Source organism: Onychostruthus taczanowskii, unplaced genomic scaffold (assembly GCF_017590055.1).
Source record: "Onychostruthus taczanowskii isolate IOZ18803 unplaced genomic scaffold, ASM1759005v1 scaffold113, whole genome shotgun sequence".
NCBI lineage: Eukaryota > Metazoa > Chordata > Aves > Passeriformes > Passeridae > Onychostruthus > Onychostruthus taczanowskii.
Genome location: NW_024497963.1, coordinates 1,504,360 through 1,516,996, shown reverse-complemented (window position 1 = coordinate 1,516,996; position 12,637 = coordinate 1,504,360). Strand labels below are relative to the sequence as shown.

The window sequence follows — 12,637 nt, the reverse complement described above, 5'->3', positions numbered from 1 at the left end:
GTTGCATATTTGAAAAATCAGCAACTATTCATGTCAGTCTTATAAATTTTCAGTAACCTCTCCTTGACAAAGTTACTTTGTGTAGAAATCCTTTTTGATCAAAACAATTCTGTGGTTTGGGCAAGTGTATGTCTCTTTTACTAGACCTTTGCTGGTATAGAAAAATATTTGCATTTGGAAGCAACTTTAACTTTTTCTCCAAATATTTCCATTAGCTGGAGATGCTCAGTGGCCTCATGCTTTGTGTTGTTTGTATAACCACAAATAGCAAGGGAAATTTAAATTAATCATGGTAAGATAATGCTTTAACAGCAGAGCATGGCAATGCAAGTGTAGCTAAATAATTATTTTTTCCCTCTGCCAGTACACCTTTAAATCAAATGGCAAGGGAAGTCCTTGATTTTTCTCTTTTTTAAATTGTTCTTTCTTTCTTTTCCCCCCATCTCGTAGTGCCAGTATTATCGGGAACATGCTTCTGTCCTGGAAAATCAGCCTTCAGGGACTGTTGTTCTGCAGGTTGAAGCCACTGATGCTGATGAAGGGGCCAATGGAATAGTGAAATATGGCTTGATGCACAGAGATGGTGTCCTGCCAGCATTTAGCATTCACCCTGACACAGGTAAAGCAAATGTCAGTGCTGATAATGGCATAGAGAAATCACCTTGTGACACTGTTGGAAAAAAGGCTTAGATAAAATCAGACTTCATACTTTTTCATTTAGTGTTTTGACTGCAGACCAAATACAAACTGTATTAACTGCATGAACAAGTTTTCCATGAAACTAAGTTTCATACATGTCCAGTACTGAACTAAAACTGGTGTTTTCCTTGAAACATGGAAATTCTGCTTTGTGAAGTAACTTGTGTGCTTTTGCAACTGGATTTAAAAATCCCAAACAAACCTATTTTAAGTGTACATTATCTTGCAACATTGCTAATAGCATATAAGTGATTTGTCCAAATGACAGCAGTCTTACAAACAGCAAAGGAACTAAATCTTAGAAGGCCAAAACTAAGTTCAGGCTGAATTTCTGGAGGATAAAAGATACGAAACATCCCTTTACTCTGTACTTACAGCTCTTCAAAAGAAATAATTTCTTGAGAAACTCATTCTCTTAGTTTGTACTTACCTCCATTTTCTATACTTAAATTAAACTTCCATTCTAATTCAAATTCCTCTTGTGTGTGGATGAAATGTTACTGAAGTTTGAGTCTGCCTAAGCAGTACAATGTCAGCTGTTGCAATTGTTAAATCTCAGGATTGGATCCTTGAACCTGAAGCTGATGTTACAAGTGTACTTAACCTACTGCATGGTATCCCAATGTATTGACAGAAAAATAAACATCTGCTTGAAGAAGGTTGCCACATGCACAGAATTTTAACTCTTTTATGTTTAATTTATTTTCAGGAGTTCTGACAACTGTTCAGGTATTTGATCGAGAAAAGCAGAGGGAATATCCCATCACTGTGACAGCAACAGATCAGGCAGCGGAGCCACTCATTGGAATATGTCAGATCAATATTGTCATCCTGGACCAAAATGACAATGACCCCAGATTTGAAAACACCCACTATGAATGTAATTGAGAGTCATTGGATAGACTTTCAGTGCCCTGAGTGTGAGCGTACCCCATGTCTCAGATTTTTGGGTTTTTGCCTATCCTGGCAGTAGAACATGTGACAAATTTTGATGCATCCAGAGATGCACTTTGCTTATTTAATGCAGAGCTGTTACTCTGTGTAATGTGTGATGTAACATGTACAGCCTTGGTCATAGGCCTGCCTTATGGGAAAGTTCCTTGAAACAATAGCCATGTCATACATACAGAGCAATTATTCTCTGGGTTAAAATACAGTGAAAAGAAGTATCTAATAAGAAATAAGAATTCCATGTTATGAATAGGGTAATATGAAGTTCAGATATGATCTGTAGCTCTGGAGTGATAGCAGCCGTTTAAAATACTCCTTGTGTGTGGCCATTGTTCCAAGGAGGAGAAAATTATACTAAAGTAATAATGTATGGCAGTTATTTCTTTATGACTTATTAAAACGTCCATGGTAGTTTAGCAAATTAATGATAAATTTGAAATATCCTTTCCTTCCATTAGATTTCCTTAAAGAGGACACAAGAGTTGGGACCAGCTTCCTGCGTGTTGCAGCCCGTGATGATGACTACAGCTCAAATGCTGCCATTACATATTCCATAGCAAGTGATGAACCAAATTATTTACAGATTAATCCTACCACAGGCTGGGTGTTTGTGAACCAACCCATATCTCAGGTATGGTGCTTGCTTTCCTTTTTAAGCTATTTCAATATACCGTAGGAGAGACTGAGGTAATGAGTTTGGGTTATCCCTCAGGTTAAATGATCAATACATCTATTTAAATTAAACATGAACCTAAGGCTTTTAGCTGCTGGGTTCATGGAATGTGAATTGCTTATGAGCAAGCCCTGCTTTCAGCTGGGAAGCAGCAGCCACAGCACTGCCTCTGAGACCTGCTCTTCCCATTTCCCTGGCTCTGGCATGCTGATTCCAAGGGCTGGAGGGGCTGAGGGCAGAAGCAGAGGAGCAAGAACCCAGGTGTAGCACTTCGTTGTGTTTACAGGCAATGAGTCAAGACACAAACCTGAATGGGAAAAAGTGTGAAATTTTGGTCCTGATACAGATTCCCAAATTGACATATGTCAGTTGTGGTGCATTAAGCATAGCTTAATGTCTCTCAGGAAGGTGAAAGCATAATTAATGTAGTTATCTAAAATAGATCCGTTTCAGCTATTTCTAAATACCTACACAAGCAGTTTGATATTTTCAGGTTTTAAAGTAATTTGTTTTGAAATTGAAGTATTGTTGTAGATGTCAGTCTTTAAATAGATATTTTTAATTCTGAAATTGAAATTCTAAATAATTGACACACAAAAGTTTGGTGAAGGTGTATAATTTTAATGTATTTTCTTTAATGACTCTAAGAACCCTACAGACTAATAACAAGAACTGTTAATAGGTAAGCTTAAGAACTCAGCACCTCCACAAAGTGGGTTTTTTGGTTCTGTTTGGTTTCAAATTTTGTGTGACATTTGCTTAGGTTTATTGAGACTTATAGCAAAATCTTCCAACCCTCTGAAGTAAAGTAAATAGAATTTTCATCAAATTTACATCTAGTTCATATTTTGAGTTCATCTTCAGATCTTTTTCTTCTATGAAGGTAATTTTTAAGTGTACCTTTAATTTTATGTATTAATTTATTTTGGAGGCCTGCTCAAAACCTTCTGTAATGAAACCTTTTTTACTGTTCAGAAGTCATCTATAATTCGAGAGATTATTGCTACAGATGGAGGCAACAGGAGCAGTAAAGTTGAACTTGCTGTAACTGTAACCAGTGCAAAAAACCAGCCTCCACAGTGGGAAAGAGACAGCTATGAAGTTGTTATTCCAGAGAATACGACACGGGATGCCTCAATTTTGGTAAGGTTATTTGTCTGTCTGTAGCTCTCAGACTGCGGAGTAACTGTGTCACCATCATATTTTCTGGAAAAATCCTTTTGCCACAATTTCTCTACTGGGAAGCTGAGAAGCCTCAAAGAAAAAGGAAAACGATACTGTCTCATTTGCTTCTCCTGTGTTTTTCTGCTTTGGAATGTAGTTGGAGGTTGTTTATCCAAAGGTGATTGTTTCATTGGTTTCTGCTGTGAATTATTTTGACTTATTGGCCAATTACGGCCAAGATGTGCTGCACTCTGGAGAAAGAGTCACGAGTTTTTCATTAGTATCTTTTAACCTTCTGTCTGTATCCTTTCTGTATGCTTTAGTATAGTTTAGTATAGTATTCTTTAATATAATAGAAATCCTAAAATAATAAATTAGTCTTCTAAGAACATAGAATCAGATACATCATTCCTTCCTTCATCTGGGAACCCCGCAAATACAAGATAACTGAACATTGTCTATTTGCATAAATAGTGAGCATTTATAAGAGTTTTGTGTTTTGTAGCTGAATATCTGGGAGAATGAAAACACAAAAGCTTTTAGAAATGTTGCTGTACTTGCAGAAGGGTTGCTTACACACACTTTTTGAACTGTGCAGACAATCAAAGCAACTTCTCCCCTTGGAGATCCCCGTGTCACTTACAACCTGGAAGAGGGGCTTGTCCCAGAGACCAACATGCCAGTGCGTTTCTACCTGACTCCAAACAGACATGATGGCTCTGCTTCAATCCTGGTAGCTGAGCCCCTGGATTATGAAACAACAAAGAGCTTTCAGCTGCGGGTGCGAGCACAGAACGTGGCTGCAGTTCCTCTGGCAGCGTTCACCACGGTCCATGTTAATGTCACAGGTGTGTGAGCTGCTCAGTGATGTCACAGCATAATCCTGCACTGTTTTCCTTTAAAGTTTTATAGTTTTCTCTCTGTGGGCTCTTTTTGATGTTCTAGATGTCAATGACAATGTGCCATTCTTCACTTCATCCATTTATGAAGCCTCAGTAACAGAGGGAGCTGATGTGGGGACATTTGTCACTCAGGTGTCTGCCACCGACCTCGACCTTGGTCAGCATGGTGAGGTAAGAAAGTGGGCACCTGATGATTCCCTGATGAAAGCTGTGGAATAACTTCTGCAGGAGCAATGGCTAAATAGTCTGGAAATCTTCAGCGTAGAAAAGGGATGACTAATAGTGAAATGTAGAATGAAATAAAGTAGATAATTACATGCTTCTCTGTGTTGCCAGGGGAAAAATGCAACTAGAACTAGTAGGTGTGAGGCAGAAAACAATGAGGAAATATTTACACAGCCTGTAGCTTAGTTGAAATGCTTGCTGTAGAATTCCTTTGTGTGGAAAGTTTTACATAGACCTAAAATAAGAATGGATAAATGAATGGAAGAAAAGCTGTGTTAAAAGCTTCTGTGAGCTGGAAATCATTGGCAGTACTGCAAACTGAATCCTTACAAAATATGGCAAGTTAACACCCAAAGTGAATGTATTCCTTGCTGATTAAACAAATTGAAAATAGATACATCCTTAGAACAAAGAGTGGAAGCTGTAAGTCAAGTCACAAAACCATGCATGTAATAGAGGGTAGAACGTGGTCTGTGATCCTGAGCAGGTTCAAATGGACCTCACCTGTGGATGTTGTAGAAATACTTGGGATCTTTAGCTGAGTTTGAGTGCTGCAGCACAAGCACTGCACAAACACATGCTAGTGAAATCAGGAGCTGATTAGACAAATTATTTTCCTTTACAGATCAGCAGTCAAGGAAGTTAATTGGCTTTAGACCAGATTGCTGAAGCTGCAGTTTTACCCAGTTTCCTTGGCCTGATCAAGTACTTGGATATGGGAGAGTTCTTCCTTTCTTTAAGTACTGTTCTAGTTGTTAACTATTCAACAAAAGGAAAGTATATATTAACAACTTCTTTTTAATCCTGTAGGTAACTTACTCCCTGTTACATGACAGTGGCAGAGACTACACCTGTTTTCGCTTGGACCCCCAGACAGGCTCCATTTACACCACCTCAGTGTTTGACAGAGAGGAGAAGGGCTCCTACCTTCTGGAAGTCAAGTCAGTGGATGGCTCTGAGTCAGCTCGACCTGGAAAGCATGGCAAGCCAAACTCTGGTAAGGAACAGATGGCTGTGGTAAATGTGGTATTACTTGGATTATGTCTGAAATACAAGACTAAATAGTAATTTTCTTTTGTTTTTCCATGTCTTGTGAAAAGTGTCTGTTATTCTGTCTTCATGGTGGCTTTTTTACTGTTTAGCTGTGCAACAGTTGTGTCAGAGCTGGAAGATAAGCTTTACATGATGATCAAGCAAATTTTTGTTCTGAAATAAAAAAAAACATATAGACCATCATATCTAGAGTTTAGAGAGTATTGACTAGCTGGTAAAGATGTGCCTATTATCTGTAGGATGCAAATCTCTGGGCAGGGCAAGTGTTTCTCAAAGCACTGCATATGTACAGTATTCAGTCACAAGTAATTATGAAGCAGGAATATGCAAGAAAGAAAATCCTTTTCTCAATTTATTGCCCTGCTTAAATAAAAAGTTAAAATTTTGTGGCTTCAGGATGAAAAATTTTTGACTAAACACTGTACAACTGCCATATTAGGCATCAATGACTCAATTATTCATATAGTATGTGTTTAAACAAATTGGATGTGACGTTTATTTGATCCCCAAGTGCTTTTGAGTAATGTTGGTATATAGGCATTCCACAGCCCTAAGGGTTTGTTTTTGTATTGTCTGCATATTTATCTCCATTGAACGTGCAGGCAGACAGGTGAAGGGATTGCAGCTGACAGAAGTGGCACAGCTGGGATTTGAATGTGTGGCTCCTTGTCTCTGCAGACACGGCGTACGTGCGCGTGTCCGTCAGCGACGTGAACGACAACCAGCCCGTCTTCGCCCAGAGCGTCTACGAGGTGAGCGTGGACGAGGACCAGGATGTGGGATCCACCATCCTTACAGTCAGTGCTAACGATGAGGATGAAGGTAAAGCACTGCAATCCCCCACAGCTCTGTCCAAAATATTAATCAGTTTCATTAATCTCAGCACTCCAAGGCATATTTGGTGGTGTGAGAGAAGGAAATGTCTTTCTGTCTCCAGATTTTAAAACTTCTTTAAATGTGCGCTGTTCAGGCATGAACATTAGTTCATAACTGTGAGCTGTGAGGCACAATTTTTATTTCAGGAGACATACACTAATGTGGGATGATAGGAGATCATTTCTCTGCCTGCAGATACAAATTTTTTATAGATCAGATCATTTTGTTACAAGTGGGTGCCAATAAAAATGTCCTGGATAACTAGAATAAGTAAGACTTCATTTCAGTGAGATTCATTTGCTTTTTCTATGGTGGACAGTATAGTTTGTGTTTGGTTTCTTTGTTTCTTTGTTTTATTTGAATCTAGATTTCCTAAATGCATGTGATGAATTTTAGCTGCACTGTTATATCCACAAATCAGCCAAAAATTCAGCCACTAATAATTTAAAAGTACATAACCAGTGCTGATAAAAGAGAGAGGGATCAGTGCATGCTTCCATCTTTTGACCATGAAGCAGTGCTAATTTAGCTTAACTGTATGGTGAAACACTGCTTTTTTTTTTTTTTGTTGCACAAGTCCCAAGGACTGTTCTCTGTGTATTTGTGAAATGCAAGGAAATCCTGACTTCACTGGATTCCTCCCACTCTGTAGGAGGCTGAGGCAAATATAGTGAAGATGTACTGCAGAAGGATTTACCCATTCAAGGAACTTTTAGTTTGGGACTTAGGCTGCCTGTGAATCTGCTCTGCAGTGTTGGACAGGGGACCTAGTGTGATGGATATATGGCACTTCATTTCTGCCCTCTAAATAAAGTTAAAACAGAATTACTACTTCATTGCATAGACACATTTTGTGGAGGCAAATGGCAGTTGGACACACCAGAATTGAAAATGCTGCTAAGTAATCTGACATAGCTGCATGTTTTAAAAGACCACAAAAACAGCACAATAAAAATAATACCACTAATCCGTTATTGTGTGATTTGTACTTCATCTCACCATCAGTTTACTTCAAGAAATGTGTGTTTTCTGACACTGTTGGTAATTGACAGGAACAAATGCTAAGCTACGGTATCAGATCACAGCTGGAAACACAGGAGGGGTGCTGGATGTAGATCCAGAAACAGGAGCCATTTTCATTGCCCAGCCACTGGACTATGAAGAAACAAAAATGTATGAGATCCACTTTTTGGCCTCTGATGGGAAATGGGAGGATTATGCAGTTATCATCATCAACATCATGAATAAAAATGATGAGGCTCCAGTTTTTTCTATCAATGAATACTATGGAAGTATAATTGAGGAACTGGATTCGTTGCCAGTCTTCATACTTCAGGTAGTGTATGTAGTTCCACAGACTATAATATTTCAATGAAAGAACACAGATGACTGTGGTACAGTTATGTTAAAAATAACTCAGCACATAGATATTAATGAAGTTTATTTTGACTAAGTTTTTTTTGTCTCTGAAGAGAAGAAGTGGACTTTTGTGGAAAAAAAAAATAAATTTCAGGGATAGTAAGTAGGATAAACAGGATGGATCATTTGTTAATACTGAAAAGCAAATAATGGACAATTTAAAGCAGCTATCAGAATGTAATATTTAAATTACCTGTATGAATATGAAGAATATAATATTATTTTAGTCCTAAAATTTTAAAATTGTTAACATTGTTAAAAATGCATATTTGCCTGCCCTGAATTGTCCCTGGATTTGCTATTCCCTGGCATGCACACATTATTACCATGTCATATGCTTTTGCTTGGACTCCTTTAGACTGCAGCAGCATATAGGATATGATGCAATCACTGCATATTTCATGCTTTCTATGTTTGTTTTTTTTCCAAAACTGTTGTAGGTTATGGCCACTGATCCTGATAGTGGTGTTGATGGGGGAGATTTGAGATATTCCTTGCATGGGTATGGTGCAGCTGACATTTTCACAATAGATGAGAAAACAGGCAGCATTTACTCCCATAAGAGGCTGGACCGGGAAGAGAGAGCCCTGTGGAGATTCATTGTGTTGGCCACTGATGAAGGTGGAGGAGGACTTACAGGGTTTGCAGATGTGATCATCAACGTGTGGGATATAAACGACAATGCACCCATGTTCTCATGCATGCCTGATGACTGCAATGGGAATGTTCTTGAAAACTCTCCTGCAGACACCTTAGTCATGGAAATGGCTGCAGTGGATCGCGATGACCCAAACGTTGGTGTGAATGCTGTCCTGACATACAGGATAACAGAGAATGTGAAGAACGAGTTTGGTACTGACATGTTTAGTATCAATCCCAGTACCGGGACCATCCATGTGGCAGAGGGACTGCTGGACAGGGAGAGGACTGAAAGTTACTTCCTTACTGTTGAAGCAAGAGATGGGGGAGGGCTAACAGGAACTGGCACTGCCACTGTCTGGGTTGCAGATGTCAATGATAATGTTCCCAAATTCACAAAGAAGCTGTGGCAGGCAGCAATTCCTGAGAACAGTGCCATTGACTCAGAAGTCCTGCAGGTTTGTGCTACGGATGCAGACATTGGGGAAAATGCAGACTTAATGTTCAGTATCATTGGGGGAGACCCAGATGAGAAGTTTTATATTGAGAATGACAAAGAATGGCAATGTGGCACTGTTCGACTGAAAAAAAAGTTGGATTTTGAGAATGCCCGTGAAAGACAGTTTAATCTTACTATTACTGTGGAAGATCTGGATTTTTCTAGTGTTGCAGTATGCCTGATTGAAGTTGAAGACTCAAATGACCACAGCCCAGCTTTCCTTTCTCAGTTTATTCAGACAAACCCTGTATTTGAAGATGTGCCTGTAGGTACTACAGTAACCACAGTGAGGGCTACAGACAAGGACTCTGATTTGAATGGGAAGATTATCTATTCTATAAAGTCAGATTCAGACCCTATGAGACAGTTTGTGGTTGACCAGTTTGGTCACGTGGTTGTGGCAAGTGCCCTTGATCGTGAAGCCATTCAGAAATACGCTCTAATTGTTCAAGCTGCAGATCAGGGGACACCTGCCCGCACTGGAAGTGTTACAGTTTTAATTAACTTGCGGGATATTAATGACAATGGACCAAGGTTTGAAGCACCATACATGCCTGTAGTTTGGGAGAATACATTGAAGCCTGAGATTGTGCATATGAACCACACCTCAAAGCTACTTCATGCGTTTGATCCGGATGCTGAGGAAAACGGGCCACCCTTTGCCTTTTCATTGCCTCCAGAATATCAGAATTCCTTGGACTTTTCTCTTACTGACAACAGAAATAACACAGCAACTATAACAGCTTTGAGGTCCTTTGACAGAGAAAAGCAGAAGGTGTTTCACCTGCCAATAGTTATAACAGATAGTGGGATTCCAGCTATGAGCTCAACAACCACCCTGACGATAACAGTTGGTGATGAGAACGACAACTGCCATGAGTCTGGCCACAAGGAGGTCTATGTGTACAGCTACAAAGGTAAGTGCTAGCTGGATGTGAGATCAGATTCTGGATATTAGATAAAATTCATGAAATAGCAGAGTTTTACACTTAATTTCTTTCTTGCAATATGTTAATCTGCAGACTAATTTCTTTAATAGTTTACATACTTCAAAACTGCAGCTCCTGTTCTGTAAATACTAAGTAAAGTGAAATAAGTGAAATATATTTGTTAAACTCAGACCTTAGTGTGTAAAAGATTATCTACCAAAGAACTGTTAGGTGCAAACAGGTATATATTGAACTTGCAGAAAGTCTATTTTCTCTTAATGAGTGTTCACATACAGAAGGCATTTTGCAGTTACATTTTCTGAGTTTGGTATGCCTCAACAACAAAAAAATATGACCAGATCATACTGTAGAGATGAGAGAATGAAGCATCTAGGCTGGCTCGGCTCCAGATTTGAACCTTAAAAATTTCCCATGTTGCTGAACCTGGACTGTGGATTTCAAAAGTCTCCTTCCCTGGATTTGTTCCTCTTGCTGTTTTAGAAAAATTGATTGGATGTTCCACTTCTGTGCCAGCCCCCAAGGGCCTGGAAAAATCACCAAGACCTGGCCCAGCTTGGTATCTTCCTGCCCTTTTCATTTTCCCAGTCATTCCTTCTCGCCCAGCTGTACCCCATAAGATGATCTCCCTCTTTTGCTGGGTTCCGCTTTGTGTGCTCTTCAAAATAATAGAGTAGCAACGAAACATTTGGACTTAACTCCTGATGTGGTGATTTTTAATTTTTCTTTTGTCTGAGAGATTTTAGAAAGTTGTATTTATGTATGATTCTGGTGTTGTTTTGTGCTATTTCCAGCTTTTCTTCTTTCATGTGGCATCTCCACTGTGCTCACATTACCAGAACTGGCAGAAATCATATGACAGGCTATGCATTGTTTTAAGAATCTTGGATCATAACCATCACTAAATGGAGCAGGAGTCTGAAAATAATAAATGCAGTAATGAATGTCACAGAATATAAAGTGCACTGAAAAGCAAAAATTAAATGCAGATTTATTATAATTTATCTCAACAGGAAAATGGTCAACAACAGTGCTTGGGGAAGTGTTTGCACCAGATCAGGATGACTGGGACAATAAAACATTTCTCTCTGAAGGAAAACTGCTCAAGTGAGGATTGTATTTCTGTCAAAATGAGTAATATTTATGCTTCTGTAATTATTTTCTCACCATGTATTTCTCTGTGTTCAGGATGTGCATAAAGCCAGGGTTATTGAGTGTATTAAGGGATGTACCTTTCAAATGCTCTTTTTTACTTGGGTTACTAGGTATTAAGAAATTACTGCATTAAATATTTTTTCCAAGACAATGCAGGATCACACCATGATGTTGATTTTTATTCAGATGTCATAGTTAATTTACTTTAAAATGTGCATTCTGTAAGCTACAATTTAAAAATAGACAGAGTCCTAATGCTTGCTTTCAGATGTTAGGGTTGATGGAATTCAAATCTGAATTTAAAAGCAAGGAATGGAGTAATTTCATCAAAAGTGGAAGGGAATTTGGTGCTCTCCTTTGATGGCTAAATTAACAATTGCATGTGAAAACCATGACTCAGATTAGTGGAGGTTTTTTTTCTGTTAATTGAAATGTTGAATTGGACCCTTAATTCCTACTTAGACATTATTTATTCATATCATAAAGTGAGATGGTTGATGGCATAACTGTGTGCTGTCTGAAAGGGAAAAATGGATGTGAAAGTGAATTTTCATCTGTGCTATGACTAAAAGTTTAAAAGCCTGAAGTAGCCCAGAATTAAAGACTTTGTGTTCATCAGCAGCCCCTAGGCCTGTTTCCATGCTAAGGGGTCACTATTCCATAATAATGGTCATGGAATATTTCCATAATTGCTGATTACTGGCCCTTTGAGGTGTCCAATGAAGATGCTGTGAGAGATTTTATATAGACTTACCCTGCTCCAGACAGAGATGTGAGAATTTGTCACTCCCTTTTACTGACCTCAGAGGCTTGCCCATGATGACTGTGCTGAACCACCTGGTTCAACTGCACAAATTCAAACTGCAAGTTCAAATTGCTTTTGTTCAAATCTGGGAAAGGCTGAGTGGCAGGAACATCTCTTTACAAGACCTGAAGATTGTAGTTTCTCAGTTAAGGTGGCTGAGGTGCCTTTTTGAGGTTGTTGCATAATTCCCTTAAGTTTTGGCCCTATAACCTTCACAGTAACATTTAAGGCCTTCTGAGTGGTGTTCATGAGTAAAGAAAATCCTCAACTTTGATTTGTTAAGATTTCCTAATTGAAGGTTTCTGTCTAGATCTTTCAGACTAAATCAGAGGACTGGGTCTTTGCTGATGGTGGATAACACTCCTCAGGGAATATACAACTTGAGAGTTAGAGTTTCTGATGGAGTTTGTCCTGATGTTATATCTACAGTACAAATCCATGTCAGAGACCTGGAAAATGAAGCCATACAAAACTCAGCCACTGTGCGTTTCTCAGGTTGGTTTTATTTGCTGGTGAGAGTTTAGATCAGCTGCTTCTCTAACTGAATGTTTATGTGGTGTAGCTATTATTATATCAATACTTGATTTGCTTATCACTGTATGCTAGTTTCTGTTATGCTTCCATATTGTT

At 38.8% G+C, this 12,637-nt stretch overlaps 1 protein-coding gene across 1 annotated transcript in view; it reads left to right on the top strand.

Moving 5' to 3' along the window:
- LOC121347648 (neural-cadherin-like) overlaps positions 1-12,637 on the top strand; it is a 59,864-nt gene that overhangs the window by 28,320 nt on the left and 18,907 nt on the right. The window contains exons 9-20 of the mRNA XM_041426460.1: positions 451-619; positions 1,409-1,579; positions 2,109-2,281; positions 3,299-3,466; positions 4,086-4,335; positions 4,433-4,560; positions 5,425-5,611; positions 6,346-6,489; positions 7,596-7,879; positions 8,403-10,017; positions 11,061-11,154; positions 12,318-12,502. Coding sequence (XP_041282394.1) covers positions 451-619; positions 1,409-1,579; positions 2,109-2,281; positions 3,299-3,466; positions 4,086-4,335; positions 4,433-4,560; positions 5,425-5,611; positions 6,346-6,489; positions 7,596-7,879; positions 8,403-10,017; positions 11,061-11,154; positions 12,318-12,502 — 3,568 coding nt within the window. The remainder of the gene's footprint in view (positions 1-450; positions 620-1,408; positions 1,580-2,108; positions 2,282-3,298; positions 3,467-4,085; positions 4,336-4,432; positions 4,561-5,424; positions 5,612-6,345; positions 6,490-7,595; positions 7,880-8,402; positions 10,018-11,060; positions 11,155-12,317; positions 12,503-12,637) is intronic.